Here is a 19,903-nt window from a genome sequence, read left to right as displayed (position 1 = left end):
TTTGAAAACAATTAAAAGTGTCCCATTGAACGAAAAACTAATTTTTTAACTAAAAATAGCTAAAAAAGCATTACAAAATTTTATGTTTCTGATTTTGAATTTTTTTTCAGAAAGAGCGTTAAAAATCCGACAAAATGACCCCCCATGACGTGAGATTATCATAACTATAGTCAAAGTTATATCCTTTTTAAGCAAAAATTATAACTTCTGGAGATAAAGAGCTACAAATTTAGCTCAAGACTTCTTTCTACATGTATGAAAACATATTAAAAAATCAAAAAAATCGAAAAGGTTCACCGTCGCAATGTCGTTGAATTGAGATGGAATGACCCATATTTTAAATGTATTTTAAATATATTAAAAATATATCTTAGAACATATAAAAAATATATGTATAAAAACATAAAAAAAATATATTTCAAATATATAAAAAAAATAATTTTATTTAAACTAATAACTTAGGACAAAAATATATCAAGTTTAGAAAAAAAATATATTTTTTATATGTTTTTTGTTCTCCAAGATATATTTTTAATATATTTAAATACCATTTAAAATATCTAAAATATATATACGAAAATCGGCCAAAAGTTAGATATTTAAAATATATTTTTTATACATATTTTATATATATATTTATATATTTTTTATATAAAAAATATTTTTTTTTTATATTTTAACATATTTTGTTTTTTATAGATTTTTTTCATTAAATATTTGAAAGGAATATCTGCACTTTGATTTCTTTATTCAGAACATCAAGCAGTGGTTAATTTAGTTATTCACGGATTGATCTAGGGATAGTTTTAATGACACGGAAATTTTTCACACCAGATGGAAATTTTCTTTCTTCCGTTGATTTTATCTACGGATATGAAAAATTTGACATTTGTATCTGTATATATTACCGTGGATTTTATACCGTATACGGAACTGATCCGTGTATGGTGCCAATAGACACTTCGTAATATTAATTTTAAGGGCTCAAACTCTCAGGGAATTTTTTTTGGCGTACTTCCAACAAAATTTCGGGATAGGAGCGAAAAAAAAAATAGTCGGTTCAAACGAAGCACCCTAATATATATATATATATATATATATATATATATATATATATATATATATATATATATATATATATATATTAGACTGGGCCAAAAAAATTAACTATTTTTTTTTTTCATAGCTATATCGAAAATATTATTCAGGATGACAAAAAAAAAATTTCATGAAAGTTTGAGCCCTTAAAATTAATTTTAAGAGGTCTATCATCGCAATTTTTAATTTTAATTCATAATTTGATGTTTTACGTCAGAACTGCTAAAACATTCGAGTAAAAAAAATTCATTTCCACTTTTTCTTATGTAAAATTAAATTCCCTACAAAAAAGGTCTGATTGAAAATTTTCGTCAGACAAGCCGTTTCCGATTAATTGAGCTTAATAAATTGATATATTTTTTCGATTTAACATTTTTACTTTTGAATTTTGTAACTGACAAATCAAGAAATATCAAGATATATATATATATATATCGGAGAGAAATGTAGAACTGGGTTGTTCCGGAGAGTCTGGAAAGTCCTAACGACAATTACACTGATAGAAGGATTTCTTAGCATTTAAAAAATATTTATTAGTATTTAAGAAATCATTTCTTAAACATCATTTTTTTGTATTTAACAAATATTTTTTACTATTTAAGAAATGATTTCTTAATAGTTAAGAAATCATTTCTTAAGGCATGATTTCTTAACTATTAAGAACCCATTTCTTAAAGAGTAAGAAATATTTGTTAAATACAAAGAAATGATGTTTAAGAAATGGTTTCTTAGATACTAAGAAATCCTTCTATCAGTGTAGTTTAAATTTTATTTGAGCAAAGATACTTAACAATATCATTTTTACAAGTTAATTTGATTGGAATCCGGGCAAAAAGTTCATATCTGGCTATATATAATTAGATATAACCATATAAGATCATATATGAATCATATATGTTTATATATGAGTAAACATGTTCATATATGACCATATATGTAGGCAAAGAAATTTCTTCTAGCTTACACAAATCATATAAGATTATATATGGTCATGTATGATCATATGTGATATAACATAAAGTACTTTTACTCGATATTCAGTCCATATAAGATCATGAACATGTTTTACCCGACGTTTAATGCATATAAAATAAGATATGGTCAGGTATGAACATATATGATAAAACAAAATTTTTTTACATAATGTTCAGCTTATGTAAGATCAGATATGTTCAAATATGAACATATATGAAGAGACATAAAAATTTTTTGAAAATGAAAAAAACCTTTTCTCTGCATTAGAAAACTTAAACTTCTCAAATACCATGTAAAACATCAATATAAACGTAATGATTATTGAGATTTCTAAGATCAATATACACTGGTCACAGAAATTAAGGGATAGAAAAAAAATCCGAAATTTTTAGGTGATTTTCAACATGCTGTAACTCGGTGAAAAATGGTCGTATAAAAAATCTAAAAAAAGCAAACTGTAGCCTCAAGTTTCTAGTTTTCAGATCTAGACCTCAAAATTTTTTATCATGTACGATTCCGGAGTAATCATAAGAAAACCAACGAAAAAAAAATTTTCAAAATTTTTGCTGGTCTTTCAATACCTCTATGGGCGACAATAAATTTTTTTGAATAATCCGACTGTCTGACTTTTCTCGGATATTTTATGCCCTTTAATTTGGTGGCCTTAAAAAGTCTCTACGACGATTTGGCGCCGAGTTATCATTGATCAAAGCAAAAAAGTCCATTTTGGCTTTGATAATCAATAACTCCGGATGTATTGGTCGTACAGAGAATAAAAGCAGGGTTTGGAAAACTGGAAAACATTCTCTATAAGGCAAAATTAGTGGCATTTGATAAAAAAATTTGTTTTAAAGCGATATTGTTTAGTAAAAAACAGGTCAAAATTCACAAATTTAAGGATATTCGGAAATCTTGCTATAACTTTGGATATCAAGGATGAACAAAGGATATCTTCGACTTTTTTTCAACCTCAAAGTGTCCTGAAAAAACCCTGAAAATTTCAAATCGCTGCAATTTTTCTTTCTTAGTGCCCCGAATCTTTAAATTTATCGATTTTGTCAAAAATCACCATAATTGGTAGTTTCTCGGTTTTTGTTCATTTTTTCGATTTGAAAATGGTTTTTTTCACCGATAATCTTCATTGCTTCGATCAAAAAGATCGATTATCGAAAAAAATTGAAAAAAAAAAAATTTTGAAAAAAAATTTTTTTTTTCAAAATTTAAAAAAAAAAAATTTTTTTTTAAAAAAAATTTTTTTTTTGTTGTATCTGATATGATTTATCATTGTCAAAAAAAATTCCTAAAATTTTTTTTCCTGCCGGCATTAGAGTTATCCAAAGGGTATGTTTGTTAAGTTGACATTTGAAGCAGATGCAGTTACAGCGGTAAAAAAAATTTTAGGAATTTTTTTTTGACAATGATAAATCATTTCAGATACAACAAAAAAAAAAATTTTGAAAAAAAAAAATTTTTGAGAAAAAAAATTTTGAAAAAAAAAAAATTTTTTTCAAATTTTTTTTTTTTTTTCAATTTTGTTCATCCTTTATATCCAAAGTTATAGCAAGATTTCCGAATATCCTTAAATTTGTGAATTTTGACCTGTTTTTTACTAAACAATATCGCTTTAAAACAAATTTTTTTATCAAATGCCACTAATTTTGCCTTATAGAGAATGTTTTCCAGTTTTCTAAACCCTGCTTTTATTCTCTGTACGACCAATACATCCGGAGTTATTGATTATCAAAGCCAAAATGGACTTTTTTGCTTTGATCAATGATAACTCGGCACCAAATCGTCGTAGAGACTTTTTAAGGCCACCAAATTAAAGGGCATAAAATTTCTGAGAAAAGTCAGACAGTCGGATTATTCAAAAAAATTTATTGTTGCCCATAGAGGTATTGAAAGACCAGCAAAAATTTTGAAAATTTTTTTTTCGTTGGTTTTCTTATGATTACTCCGGAACCGTACATGATAAAAAATTTTGAGGTCTAGATCTGAAAACTAGAAACTTGAGGCTACAATTTGCTTTTTTTTGAGTTACAGCATGTTGAAAATCACCTAAAAATTTCGGATTTTTTTTCTATCCCTTAATTTCTGTGACCAGTGTATAAACCTATTGAATAGTCCCGACTAGTAAGTCCATGGTTTAGCAGAGTGGTACAAGCTTCAACTGGTACGCAGAAGGATCCAAGTTCGAATCCCAGAAAAATACCGAATACGTTTTTAATCGATAGAAATATTAATAATGAGTAAACAATAGCTACATGTAAATAAATTTCAATGAATGTTAATGAACAATAAAAATAAAACATTTTTTAGTTTGAATAATTTTTGTCAGACCCATATGTATATCATATATGATCATATATAATCATATCTAATCAGGCATTGCCAATGTTTATATATGATCATATATGACCTTATATGAATGCTCATATATGGTCAGACATGTACTTTATTTTCCCGGGGAAAATTGTTAAGCTTGTTGTAACATATTTTTATAACGGTTAGTATACGAAATATCAAGTTTACAAATTCGACTCCCAGGACTTTTTTTAAAAAAATTTTATGCCATACAAGAATATTTTAGAGCCGAATTTTTATCTCACACGGTTTAAAAGTTGTAATATTTTTAATCAAAAAAAATTTTTTTGCATGTCATTTGAATGGGAAATTTCAGAAGGCTACCGACACCTTTTAAAATTGAGCTAAAAATTTTGCCCAACGGGAGAATTTTTTTCTCGATATATCGGTTCTTTTTAAGATATGAATACGATAGTTTGGTTATTTTGGCTCACCCTAATATATATATATAGATCGAAGTAGATAAACACGGAATTCAATTTATTTAAAAAATTATAATTGTAAGTAAATATTTTATTTTTTAATCATAACTTACAATTTCCATTATTAAAACTCCACGGAATGAAAACTTTACGCCACTCTTCTCACCAAGACGTTTCTTCATAATTGGCCAAAATTGATTAAACTCCCCCCACGTCAATGTGTCCCAGGAGATTAAGGACCCTTTCCATACAGAAGGATCCTGCGCGGAAACTATGTCCCGAAAACGGAATTTTTGGGAACCCAGCAGCAACCATTCTTGTGCCCTGTGAAGTCAAGCAGAGAAAAATAAAATTTAAGAGATTAAATGAATAATATTTAATTATTTAAGTCCGTAAGATAGACGGTGGCGTTTAAAGGTTCATCTAAAGCTTATAATATATAAGTTCAATTATATTTATGCTTGTCAATTGAAAAAAAAAACAAGTGACCTTGAAGGGTCTGTTATAAAGCACAACCTTGCCGCTTCGCTTTCGAGGCGTGTAATACTTTATATATAGTTTGATGTTGAGATTTTAAAAATGTTACCCGGCAGTAATCTGAATTGGAGCAGTTCCATAAATTTATTAATAAGTGGGAGAACGAATGCAACAGCTAAATTTTAGTAAATAAATAGTCAATTTTTGTTGAATATAGAAAAATAGTACTGAAATATGAGGCTCATTTGATAAGCTACATAAAACTATTAACAAGATTCAACTATTATGTATTACTTAAAATTTATTAAATGAGAAAGCGAAAAAAAATATATTTTTCTATTTTTCTGAAAATTTTGAAATTCATCAAAGTATAAAAAAAAATTATCGAAAGAGTAAGCAACGTAGCTTAAATTAAAGCTAATCGAATGAACTTAAAGATTCAATCACCAAAAATAGATTATTTCTTTAGGATCAAAATTTATTTACAGATAAATCAAGAAAACTCAAATTTTTTTTAAAATTAGAAAATCTCTAAACGACTATAACTTCTAAACTTTCTGGCTGATTGAGCTCATCTTCGAACTGAACTGAGCTTTTAAGCTAACCCTGCACTCTAAAACCAAGTGTGTTACAAGTATATTATTTTAACATATTAAATGTGTTCTATGTTTAAGGCCATAAGCAAAACTATAGTTTTTTGTAGTCATTTAAAACACGTTTCACGGTGTATTAAATATCTATAGATTGCTTATGACGTTTCAATGTTATTTGGGAAGTGTGTTAATTTTGACTACACACTTGGGTTTAGAGTGTGGTGGAAATTTTTCGGAATTTCCTCTGAAAAACTCAGTTCTAAAGTTCTAAAGACCTTTTCAGAGTTATTCCGAGAAAATTCCGAAAAATTTCCACCAGGGAAAGTATATTTTTAAAAAATTTCATCAAGATCGGTGTAGAATTGTGGACGCTATCGTGGGAAAACCGCGCGTTATATCGTATATATATATAAATACATATATAAATTTTTTCACCAATATTATTTTTGGGACCTACTTGACTAAATGAGATAAAAAATTTCAAAATTTTTGTAAAGTTGCGTCATGTGGACAAAAATACAATAGTTAGATTTTAATAAAATCGATTAGTAGATCTACTTATAAAATCCATGAAAAAAATTATGATGACTAGCGGGAAATTAATTTTTTATTTCAATTATTGCTATCTAGATTGCAATTTTTTCTTATCATAATAATTACAATCCGAAGTAGAGATAATTACTTAAAAAATTCAGGGTGTTAAGAAACAGTGAGGACCGGGTTCGATCCCAACGTCAGCCAAACAAATTTATGTCCAAACGAATTATTATTATTTTAGGAGTGGGGACGAAATTACTATCTGGATTGTAAAAATGAATCGCCAGAATGCATCTTTCACAAAGCACGTTACATAATATTTACTAAGTACAATAGTAAAAATAATTGGTACATTGTAATTTTTATTTCGTGGCTACTAAATTTGATCTTGAATGCAGTAATTTTTATAATCAACAGAAATTATTATTCTAAATAATATATGTTGTAATTTTTACTTTGACTAATGTGAAAATTTTAATTTTTTTTACATTTTGAGATTATTATCTCAGATTGTAATTTTCATTTTTTCAAATTTATTAAAAATTTTTTAATTTTTTTCTCAGTGTGTGCAAACTAACTGACAATTAGAAGATAACGCTTGCGACTTACCGGAAACGAAGATCGGCTGCATCAACACCAGGGAACAAACACTTCCCCAAGCCTGGAATTCTTTTTTCACGGTTGCCGAACATAGTGGTGGATTTCCCAGACCCAGCCTGGCCGAATGAGTAAATTACAGGCGTCATTTCGGTAGGACTTTCGGCATTGGCAGCATTAATTGTTTTTAATAAAAATCTTACGGTGGAAGAAAACTTCTCAACGAAGGCATCGACCGTAATGCTGATGCCGGAATGACGTAAACAATTTCCAATGATGGTTAAATCAGATGCTTCATTGGGGAAAATGCTCTCCCGTCCCTGAATTATCACGTGCATTTTGATACTATCAATATAAAACAGAGAAAATTGTATATATATGAACATGAGTAATCTATGAAAATATACAGAAATACATAGGGGAGGGAGGAGCAAAATGGGGTACTTAAGGAAATACCAAGTTTTCGAGAACTCAAATACGATAAATCTTTTTTTAAAGTAATTTTTTTTAAATTCTATATCGCAACGAAATTACGACTACGTTGTCCTTTTTTAATTAATTAATGAAATTTTAATACGGTTACACGGAAAGAAAATTATGGGAAGTTTTGCTATGCATTATGGGAATAGTTCCCATAATGATATGGGAATTGTAACCATACTACTATAGAAATGGTTCCCATATATTATGGGAACCACCCATATAATAGTATAGGTATAATTCCTATACCATTATGGGAATCATTCCCATAATATATAGGAACTATTCCTATAAATTATAGGAACCATTCCTATAAATTATAGGAACCATTCCCATAACATTATAGGAATGGTTCCTATAATAGTATGAGAACTATTCCTATAAAATTATAGGAATGGGTCCCATAATAGTAAAGCAATAGTTTCTATACCATTATGGGAATCATTCCCATAATATTATGAGAATAGTTCCCATACTATTATAGGGACTGTTCCTATAATTTTATGGGAATGGTTCCGATAACATTGTAGGAATGGTTCCCATAATATTATGGGATTGGTTCCCATATTGGTATAGGAACTATTCCCATAATGCATAGCAAAACTTCCCATAATTTTCTTTCCGTGTAACCGTACACACAAAAAAAAAAAATTCTCGACTGAAGGTAAATATTCTTGATTCAAGAAAATTTTTTTGGAGACCTAAATTTTGTCAGATAAAGTAGAAATCTTCTCCAACCAAGACGAATTCTCTTGGCTCAAGAAAATCTTGACTTGGTTCCCGAAAACGTTTGTCTTCAAAAATATTTTCTTGACTCAAGATATCTGTTTTTTCTGTGTATTAAAATTTAATTAATTAATTAAAAAAAAATTAAAACCTTAATTATAAAAGGACAACGTAGTCGTAATTTCGTTCCGATATAGAATTTTAAAAAAATTATTTACAATTGGGAGTTAAACGAAATTTTTTGAATAAATGTTAGCCAACAAAATTTAAAAATTCTAATTATAAAATTGACATGACGATTTTACGGAAATTTATTCAACAAATTTTGTTTAACTCCTAATTGATATTAAGTGTTACTAATTTTTTTTTAAATCAATATATCGGCGAAATTACGACTACGTGGTCCTTTTTTAAATTAATGCTTTCATTTTTTGTAATTAAGTGATCAAAATTCGATACGCTTATGACAGTTGAAATGAAAATTTTTAAAAAGTGGGGGAGCACTGTCCGAGAATAGCCTTAATAAAAAATAATTAAGTACTAATCGAACAAAATGCAATGTGGTTGCAATTTTATAAAAAAGTAGGCTAATTTTAATTTAACCTTCTTCACAAATTCATTATTTTTCTATGTACAGCACTGGCATGCCAGGTTTGTACAATGTATTGCCTTTTTTACATTAATGATTCGGATATCTTCGATCCTTATTCAATGTCCCCTACATATAGCAGCCCCGGCGAAAAAGTCGTCCTAGAAGGGATAGTGAAGGTATAGAAAATACGTGCTAACTAATGGTAGTGGGAGGACGACTTTTTCACTACTATATAAAAGAGGAACCGTTAAAAAACAAAATGTCGGATATTGAACTAAAGCTACTAAAGCTCGGAGTCTGGCCATAATATATATTGGACAAACTTAAGAATAAAAATCAAAATTACATTGGTAAGTAACTAAAATTATAGTATTCAAGTGTCTCAAACTATTGAAACATAGAATTAAGTTCACAATAAAAAACATTGTGTTAAAATCAATACAATATGTGTGTTAGAAACAGTCCACACAATATTTGTCTTATTTTTTAACACAGGCTTTTTGTGTTGAGATTTTGATACGAAATTAGTATTCAAACCTCAACGCATAATTCGGACAATACGAGAAGAGAATTCAATACTTTTTAAATATCAGTGGCGAAACTAAAAAATATTAACTTTTACATTTTATTTTTGTACCATAAATATTAAATTAATATATTACTTTGGGGTTACCAGTAGTAGTAATTATTATCGAACTTTAAACTATTTTTTGATGGTAAGCAGGGTTTTTATCAGAGTAGAAATTTTTAAAAAATCACGTAATGATTTATACCAGTATTAAATAGTAAATTAATTAAATTAAAAAAAAAATACATTTTCATTTTGCGAAAAAAAATTTTAACATTACATGAAATTATAACTAAATGTTTTTTATTAAATTGACTTTCATAAAATGTCGATTTTATAAAATTTTTAATGAATTAGTAAAAAGTAGAATAAAAAATTTTAAAATGCGTACTTAGATAATTAAAACATCAGTACGTGCATTTTTTAAAATTTGATTATTTTATTTAAAATTTATAATTTGTCTCATGGGTGATACATTCATACTCATAAAAATATCTATTAAAATACAAGTTAAATTATGTAACAATCAAGTCTTACATTGATTATGTTTTATGAACGTGAATGTAGCAGACATCCGACAAATTTAAAACTATGAATAAATAGAGTAAATAATTAATAAAATGAAATTTTTAAAAATTGCACATTAAAAAAAATTTCAAATTAATAAGTGCATTTTGTAAATATTTATTTTTAAATTATTTCCTCTATATTAAGGCAATTCTCAGAGTGCTCTCCCCCCAGTTTTTAAAAATATTCAATAACGTTCAATTGTAATTAGTGGATTAAAATTTTGATAATTAATTACAAAAAAAGTTTAAGCATCAATTGAGTTGAAGGCAACGCAGTTACAATTTCGCTTAGGTATAGATTTAAAATACATTTATTGACAATTGACATCAAATAGGACTTAGACGAAATTTGAAAAATAAATTTCAGTAAAATTTTCATGTCAATTTTATAATTCGAATTTTCAAATTTATCAGGTTAAAATTCACCAAATTTTTTTTTTAATCTAATTGATAACAACTGAGTAATTTTTTTTGAAAATTTATCTGTGTTGTCCTTTTTTTAAACTAATGCTTAAATTTTTCTTAAATTAATTATTAAAATTTTAATTCTCTTAAAAAAATTGTTAATCTATTAATATTTGTAATTTATGTTTCAATATTTTTGACTAAACAATAAATATAAACAAAAAAAATCGAGATTTAATTTTAATTTTATAAATTTTTAGTTGCTGAATATCATCAACCGTAGTGCTCATATTATGAGTGTGAATGTAGCAGACATCAGACGAATTTAAAATTATAAGTAAATAGAGTACATAATTTAAAAAACAATATTTACAAAAATTGCACTTATTAATTTGAAAATTTTTTAAATGCGCATTTTTTAAAAATTAAATTTTATTAATTATTTATTCAAAAACCTAAAGTTACCAGACAATTGATTTTTTTTCAATTGTGAATTAATCTATTGATAAGGTTAAGTTTCTTTTCCTTCTATTTTTAATAATAAATTTGTACTCACCTAGTGATTATGTGATAATGACTGACGAATTTGAAAAACTAATTTTTTAATTTTCTTGAAAAGTTTTAAATAAAAAAAATTTATGTTCTAATTATTATATGACTATAAAGTTAGCAGACAGCTCACAAATAAAATATTTGACCAAGCATATCTTGGTTATATGTCATATTATTGAAAATTTAAAAATGGAAAATGGCGCGTAATTTGAAAACGTCAATATCCATGAAAAAAACTTTTTTTTTTTTAGTACAGTTGTCCAGCAATTTAAAAAATAAAAATTTACGAAGGTCTTACGACTTTAAATTTAGATAAAATTCGATGAAATTAACACATTATGATTAGCTAGTTACAATCTAAAGGCCCATTTTACAATTTTTTAAATTTTTGGCTTAGAATCTTTAGAACGTTATAACTTATGAAATAATCATCCAATCTGATACAAAAAAAACTCAAATTGTTTATTTTTAAATTCTCTAAAGGTCCATTTTTTTTTTTTTGTTGTTTTCATTTTTTATTTATTGTTATTAATAAAAATAAATTTTAAAACATTCCAAAACGAACATATCAAACTCAAAATAAATAAAATTCACAAAATAAAAAATAGGGCATTTATATTTTTGAAAAATTTAAATGTCCATTTTTTTTTTTTTTCACTTTTAAGCTTTGTTCACTAATTAGCAACCAAAATAAATTTAAAAGAAAGTAAAAATAAGCATATTAATTTGAAAATTGATCCGAATTATAAAATTAAAAAAAAAACTTTTGTAACTTTAAAAAATCTAAGTATCCATTTTTTTTTTTTTATTCCTCAGTTTTATTTTCTAAATAATAAAAAAAAAAACAAATTCCAAAAAAATTTGAAAATAGAATATCTCGGTCAAAATTAATAAAATTTATAAAATAAAAAACTGAATATTTAGAATTGACAAAAAACTAAAGATCCATTTTTTTTCTTAAATTCCAAATTCATTTTTAAGTTGGTAAAAAAAAAAAAATGATTTTACTAAAGAAAAAGAATCTAGACTTTTATGTCTTTAAGAGGTCCCAAGACTAATTTTAATTTTTTTTTATTTTAAAATTTATTTTTCAAACGTTTAAAAAAAAATATCTGAAAGTAGAAAAAAAAGTAAGTAAGAAGACAAGATAGAATTAGTTATGGTATATGAATCGAAAAGAGAGTAATTTATTTTAAAAAAATGAAAATTTAGGTAAAAGTCTAGATTCTTTTTCTTTAGTAAAATCAATTTTTTTTTTTTACCAACTTAAAAATGAATTTGGAATTTAAGAAAAAAAATGGATCTTTAGTTTTTTGTCAATTCTAAATATTCAGTTTTTTATTTTATAAATTTTATTAATTTTGACCGAGATATTCTATTTTCAAATTTTTTTGGAATTTGTTTTTTTTTTTATTATTTAGAAAATAAAACTGAGGAATAAAAAAAAAAAAATGGATACTTAGATTTTTTAAAGTTACAAAAGTTTTTTTTTTAATTTTATAATTCGGATCAATTTTCAAATTAATATGCTTATTTTTACTTTCTTTTAAATTTATTTTGGTTGCTAATTAGTGAACAAAGCTTAAAAGTGAAAAAAAAAAAAAATGGACATTTAAATTTTTCAAAAATATAAATGCCCTATTTTTTATTTTGTGAATTTTATTTATTTTGAGTTTGATATGTTCGTTTTGGAATGTTTTAAAATTTATTTTTATTAATAACAATAAATAAAAAATGAAAACAACAAAAAAAAAAAAATGGACCTTTAGAGAATTTAAAAATAAACAATTTGAGTTTTTTTTGTATCAGATTGGATGATTATTTCATAAGTTATAACGTTCTAAAGATTCTAAGCCAAAAATTTAAAAAATTGTAAAATGGGCCTTTAGATTGTAACTAGCTAATCATAATGTGTTAATTTCATCGAATTTTATCTAAATTTAAAGTCGTAAGACCTTCGTAAATTTTTATTTTTTAAATTGCTGGACAACTGTACTAAAAAAAAAAAAGTTTTTTTCATGGATATTGACGTTTTCAAATTACGCGCCATTTTCCATTTTTAAATTTTCAATAATATGACATATAACCAAGATATGCTTGGTCAAATATTTTATTTGTGAGCTGTCTGCTAACTTTATAGTCATAATTATTATTTATTTTATTTTTTATTCTATTTGACGATTTCGCAACACACAATACTAATGTAGTTTACATTGATTTGTCAAACAGCTGACGTTTTGTTTCGATTATCGATATTTTTAATCGATGGCAAAGAATTTTTAAATGATCCTGAATTTAACAGACAATTAAAAATTTTTGGATTCTATTTTCAACTAATCATTTTCAAAAATTAAAAAACTAAAAATATGCACATGTTGAAAATTTAAAAAACTACAAGTGTAATTTTTTTAAATATTTTTTTTTCATAATTTATTATTTTGAAAAGTTTACAAATTATTAGAAGTCAGTTTACTTCAGTATCATATTTTTAACTGGGATACCGTAAATATTTTTATAAGGTACATTTGTTATTATTATTAGATTTATAAATATTTATTTATATACCATAACACTGAGAAATAAATATATTAAACATTGATAAAAACACTTATTTTAAAACTCCAGAATATCCATACTTGTATTAAATATTACATATTTATTTACAGCAATTGCTTGATCATCAATTTATAATAAATATATATTTGTTAAAAGTAAATTTATAATTTATTAATATTATTTTATAAAATACAGATTAAATATACTTGACTAGAATTATCATCTAATACATTTCTTATTTACTATAAATTAATTTTATTTGTATTTTGTAAATTGGTCTCTCGATAAATATTTCAAATTTCGCGCCTACAATCAAGCCATCATTTTTACTCTCAACAAGTTGTCAACTCGATTACAACTTTTTGACCAAAACGTCTTACTGTCAAGAATAATTAAAGTTGCAGAATTGGAATAAATTATTTGACATCTCAATGACGTATAGTATAGAAAATATTTTACTTAAACTTTTTGGTCTAGACGTAATTCGGAAATGTCGAATAATTACTTTTTTAGATTTCAAATTCTGGCGCGCAATTCGCAGTCAAAATGGCTAATGGGAAAGTAAAAGACAAAAAACGCCGGTAGAGCCTAGAGTAAATCTAGCTCCGTGCCATCTATGTTAAAAATTTGAGGTATGCATTGACCGAACATAACCCACCCATGCACACACGTTCATTTATATGTTTTATATTTAGTTATCACCTATGTCGAAATAATTTTTCATGTTTCTCAATGTTTTTGGTATTACTTAATTCATCAAGTGAAGTTTTTAATTTAAAAAAAAAAACTGGTGTAAAAAAAAAATTTTTCAAGAATGGAGCCACCCCGAGCTCCCATTGATAATCTTTTAAATGTATTATCGGGCTTCAGTATTGGTCATGAAAAAGCATTAAAGCAGAGTATTTACAATACAGTTGCATTATTTCTTCTATGCTTAGTTTGCACTGCCAGTTATGGACTTTACATAATTCTCCAGCCGTTTGTCAAGCCACTAATATGGGCTCTACTTTGTGGCTCAGTTCTTTTTCCATTCAAATTATACATCACAAATGCAGTCAAGTCTTGGTTTGCTGAAGCAGATCATTTTTACGAGCCACTACTCATAAATCTTGCTATGATGCCTATCAGACTGATGGACAAAATTTCAGAATGTGTTGGATCATTTCTTTGCAGCCGTATAAAATATGTTAAAATAATTATACTTACATCCAGTTTACTTGTTACAATCTATTGGTACACGCCCAATATATTGACATGTCTTACTTGGCGGCTCATTCAGTTCAGCAATTCATTTTTATTCTTATCTGTCACCAACTGCAATATTTACATGGTATAATTGCTTATTAAATTTTTATTGTATAGGAAAGGGGCAAAATGAGGGAAAGGAGTCTGAGATACAAAAATAAGAGGATATTTTTGTGATTTTTTTTTTAGAGTACCTTTGTTATTAAAATTTTTAAAATTTGTGACACTATTGAGCTTCATTCCAAGAATATTCTGTGAAATTTTCAAAAAAATATATGGAAAAATAAGCCAGTGGTAGTGGGGAGAGACGTCACCTCAAAAAAAGTTTCCATGCCATAGGCAAGATAATTCATGACTGCTTCATCTGAAATCGAAAAACCAAAAAGATTTTTTTAGTACATAAGTTCATCTTAGATCTGAACGAAAGATTTTTTTTTTTTTTTTCAATAACTATTTATTTTTTAATTAAACAAAAAGAGCAATTTTTGGCCAAAATTAGAGTTTTTTGGTTGCACCTTTACCAAAAATTCAAAAATTAATATTTCGTTTAGTCCTTCGTTCAAATCCAAGATAAACTTAAACACTAAAGAAATCTTCTTCGTTTTTTTATTTCAGATGAAGCAGTAATGAGTTATCCTGTCTACGACATGGAGACTTTTGTTTTTGAGGTGAATCGGCTCTCCCCAGTACCACTGGTTTATTTTTAAATATTTTTTTTTTTTAATGATATTTAAAGGGAATAGAAAAAATTTTCAGCTGTTTAAAAAATAAACTTTTTCTATAAAATTTTGAGGATATCCCATTTTGCCCCTCTCCCCTTCAATGCAATATAACTGTTATTAACAAAACCTATTTAATTTTAGATTAGTACAGTAATGATAAGTTACGTATTGATATTGTGTTTTTTCTGGACCGAAGAAAATGCAACTTTATTCAACTACGCATCTTTTGTAATTTGGTTGTCATTCAGTTTATATGTATCGAACATACTAGGAGTTTATCAAAACATAATATTTTGTATTTTACAAATATTGTTCATCGTCGGTTTTATCTATGAAATCGTACTCATTTTGGATAGCAAAGAAATTCAAGGAACACCATTAACTTTTACTGAAGCTGTACAGCTAGCATTGACCGGTAAAAAAGTATCAAGTCCTGCCGTAAAAGTAGATGAGAATGTGAAACAGGACGAAGAAATTACTTTCATTGAAGGAACATCTACTCTTTTAAATGCTGATCAGAAACAAGACTCTGTTGTAAATAGTAGCAAAAAGCCTTCGCTGAAATTCATCAAACGGGCGATGTCTTTAGATACTGATGCTAGACAAGACTCTCTGACAAAATTGAGATCAGATGATGATAAATCTTCGAGTTCTCCAAGCTTTCAAACGTCATTTCACGAACGTTATTTCTTGCGAAAGTTCCGAAACGAATCTAAGATGTTGGAAGATGAAAAAAATAAAACTGATACCGATATGTATATGTATGGGGCGTTTTATTCGTGCATAGGAATGTTAATGTGAATTATATAAAATTTATACGATAATTGATAAGGAAATAAGGGAAATATTAAAACGATCTGTTGATGCAGTTGCGACTACTGCTGTCATTTTCTTTTTATTAGTATTTTCTCTTTGCGCGTCACTATTCATAGTGATACAGGTAATTTACAACATAAATATATTTTATAATATACATTGGGGTGGTTCATTTGAAACTACTTTTTTTTCACTCCCACTTTAAAATATTGCACACCTCGGACGCGAAGCGGAAAAGTTCAACTCTGCTGTTTAATTTTTTTTATTATATGCATTGAAAAAAAAATTAAACAGTAGAGCCCAACTTCGCGTTCGAGGTGTGCAATATTTTGAAGTGGGAGTGAAAAAAAAATAATCGTTCTCTCTAATATGTATAAAGATTAATTATAGTTAATTTATTATGAAAGATTTATGCAGAAGGAATACATCTGATTCAAGTAACAGGAGGAATTATTAATTCAACGTTAGTTCATAATCCAGATGTTGATTGGGTACCGGAACAGTGGGAAAATTCAGTTAATAGCGTTTTAGATAATGCTTATACATACGGCAGAAGTGTTATTGCTGATGGTGTTAAGAATTTAGCCAAAGAATTGGAGCCGTCTAAAGCTGAAATACTAGAGAAAAAAGTTTTAGAACTGGGGATCGACTTTACCAGGCCTGGATGATGTCAAATGAAAGCTCGGAGTCAATAGGCCCGACAGTGGACATCGATGCTGCTTATTCAGTGTGGAAAAGTTTGAAAGATAGTTTCGGGAAAATACCAACTCGTAAGTCCCTTCAGTTTAAAAAATCTATTCGTCTTAATACATCTTATATTTTTACAGAAATTTTTAATATGAGCAGCATCCAAAATTTCGGCAAAGACAATGTGGGCATTTTAATGTCCGTTCTTGACTCAGTATGGGGAATTGTCAAAGGAAACTTATCAATAGTTTTGAGTGTTTTAACAGAATTACTTTACGTTGTTCTCATGAGTGGATCTGCTGTTCTTAGTTTTACTTTGAGTACCGTAAGTATAATATTGCTTTGTATTAATTAATCATCAAGTATACAATGAATTCTTTTTCCAGGTGGTATTTTTCACTACGTTATTTTATCTGCTAAGTTCTAGCGGATATACTTATAAACCTATTGAGCTGATTGCAGTTTTTAGTCCCATCAGCTTTTATCGGTAAGTTTTTGAATATCACACCTCAATGTATTAATATTGATGAGTAATTAATAAGAGTTTTAGATATCTGATTAAATGATTGATTTTAAAATTATTTAAGATTTGCAGTAGCAGTTCAAGAAGCGGTGATGGAAGTTTTTGCCGCAACTTTCAAGCTCGCGTCATTCTTTGGCATGTGGACGTGGCTTATACATAATTTATTTTATGTGAAAATTATTTATTTGCCGTCAGCATTTGCCGCTATATTAGCAGCCGTACCATTTTTAGACGCATACTTTGCGTGCATTCCTGCTGCGATTGAACTTTGGTTTACTCGAGGTCCGATGATTGCGATTCTCTTCTTTGTATTCCATTTTCTACCCTACAATATTGTGATGACCGATTTTTACAAAGAAATTAAGGGGTACTAAAAATTGTTTATTTTAAAAAATTTGATTTTTCCAAACATTTAAAATATTAATTGTTTTGTTTTACAGTGCGGGCCATCCTTATTTAACAGGCTTATCAATAGCTGGAGGAATTTTTTGTTTAAGAGTCGAGGGAGCGATTTTCGGTCCCCTTTTGCTTTGTTGCATTATGGTAGCTATTAATCTCAGTCGCCGATACGTCCATTCTCTTTCTGAAGAGACGTTGGATTCATTGAAAAAACAAATGAATCAAACTAATGAGCAATGCTCACCTTAGAAGTTAAAAAATTAACAAGCTATAGTCTAACGAGCGTACAAGTCACTCATAAAATTATTTATTTTTATTAAAAAAAAAATATTGCATATAAAATAATATTTTTAATACTCTAATTTAAAACCTTTAAGGACGTGAGCTAGATTTTCAGGATGTTTATTCGATCATAGTCGATGTAAATCTATGCATGTTACGATGCTGTAATTTCTATAATTAAAAGCTGCATGCCATTGTCTTACAAGTCAATTTTGTTAATAAAACAATTTAATGTTAGTGAGATAAAATGTAATTTTAAGAATAATATATATCAACGCTTCCTAATTTTCGAAGAAACTCAAATGTTTCAAAATAAAAATTATAAGATGTTAATAATTCAGAGTTGATTTTATTTACATACTAATCAGTTTTTTAGAGCAAACTTTTTCAGAGCGGTACAACTTACGTTGTAATGAAGATTTTTATTTGAAATTTGTTTTACATACTCTTGAAATATTAATAAATAAATAATAAAAAACTCAAAGTTCTATTTTTTTATTGGTCGTCAAAAAAAATTCCCAAAAAATGCTTAAAAAACAGACCCTCACACGGGGAACCCCAAGATCTACTGTACGGGAGGTTTTGTACAAGACTGGGAAATGAATAAAAAAAAAATGACTAGTAGCTGGTAGATGCATAATAAATAAAGACAGATTTAAATAATATTGTTTATTAAACTTAAATAAACTATCAACATAATATGTTATATGTAGACACTTGTAATTTAAAGAACTTTTCGATTTTCATTCAGATAAAATAGTCGCAAGTTGTACACACATTATAACACAAATTTGGTTAAAACAGTTTTATTTTTGAGTTGATTATGAAAAAAAAAAAAAAAAAAAAAAAAAAAAAAACCGATTTAATCAATACTCTGAATATAAAAAAAATAAAATTGTTCCCTTGCCAAAAATGATAGATATAAATCTTGGCAATAAGCAATTTAATTAATCACGTTATTCTACATTTTTTTAAGCGAATTTATGACCCATCATCAAGTAAACGTTTTTTCTTTTGTCAACTAATTTTTTAAACAAATGGATTGACTGTATTCTTGGTAAAAAAATTTTCCACTACTCAAGCATATGTAAATGTAATTCGTGATGGACAAGTTCTTTATCAACTTATGAACAAACTCATAGCGAACATCTTGTATCTTAATACATTATCTTTGTTTGTGTTTCTCGGGAGTAGTTCGATGCTCGCCACGAGATCGCGCCTACCATTTGTAGTGTCCCTGGTAAGAAACTTACATCAGATGTGTTAAGTTCGATTATCTTTTGACAAAGATATGAAAATGTAATTCGTGATGGACAAGTTTTCTATCAACTGATCAACTTTGTTCATAACTTTGTTCATGAACAAACTTATTCCCGAAGCTATATTCCTATACGATCAACTTATCTAGCAGTCAATTTAAAGTGATAAAAGATATTAACAAATAATTTTTAATTATTAAATTATATTTTAGTTGCTACTTAATTTATGAATATAATTCACTATCTCCATGATCATGACTCCGGTGAATGAATGGATATTCGCTGTATTTGCCGTTTGTTGAGTCTCCGGAAGTTTGCTGAATTCCGTCCACGATAAAAATTTAAAATAATTTGTGCGATTTTTCAAAATATTATTTATTTTTATGATTTATCGGTCTAAAGTCCGAAATTATTAGATGTCTGCTAAATTTTTTTTTAGATCACTCTCCATCGATCTAT

General features: G+C 27.1%; 2 protein-coding genes across 2 annotated transcripts in view; one reads left to right on the top strand and one right to left on the bottom strand.

The window, feature by feature from the left end:
* LOC130676397 (uncharacterized) overlaps positions 1-11,894 on the bottom strand; it is a 51,122-nt gene extending 39,228 nt beyond the window's left edge. Inside the window, exons 1-3 of the mRNA XM_057482549.1 lie at positions 10,960-11,894; positions 7,076-7,408; positions 4,973-5,183 (exon numbers count right to left, since the gene is read on the bottom strand). Of these exons, the coding sequence (XP_057338532.1) occupies positions 4,973-5,183; positions 7,076-7,401 (537 nt within the window). The 5' untranslated portion in view covers positions 7,402-7,408; positions 10,960-11,894. The remainder of the gene's footprint in view (positions 1-4,972; positions 5,184-7,075; positions 7,409-10,959) is intronic.
* On the top strand, positions 8,941-18,644 carry LOC130675916 (transmembrane protein 245-like). Its single transcript, XM_057481817.1, is given in 12 exon segments — positions 8,941-9,211; positions 13,829-13,952; positions 14,025-14,143; positions 14,207-14,841; positions 15,620-16,275; positions 16,277-16,418; positions 16,702-16,933; positions 16,936-17,064; positions 17,122-17,306; positions 17,368-17,468; positions 17,569-17,871; positions 17,945-18,644. Coding segments are annotated over 9 exon segments (2,472 nt in total). The 5' UTR covers positions 8,941-9,211; positions 13,829-13,952; positions 14,025-14,143; positions 14,207-14,325; the 3' UTR covers positions 18,153-18,644.
* Positions 18,645-19,903: the final 1,259 nt, after the last annotated feature.

Source organism: Microplitis mediator, chromosome 10, assembly GCF_029852145.1.
Source record: "Microplitis mediator isolate UGA2020A chromosome 10, iyMicMedi2.1, whole genome shotgun sequence".
Lineage (NCBI taxonomy): Eukaryota > Metazoa > Arthropoda > Insecta > Hymenoptera > Braconidae > Microplitis > Microplitis mediator.
The sequence above is the reverse complement of the archived record's forward strand: the minus strand, read 5'-3'. Positions and strand labels throughout refer to the sequence as shown.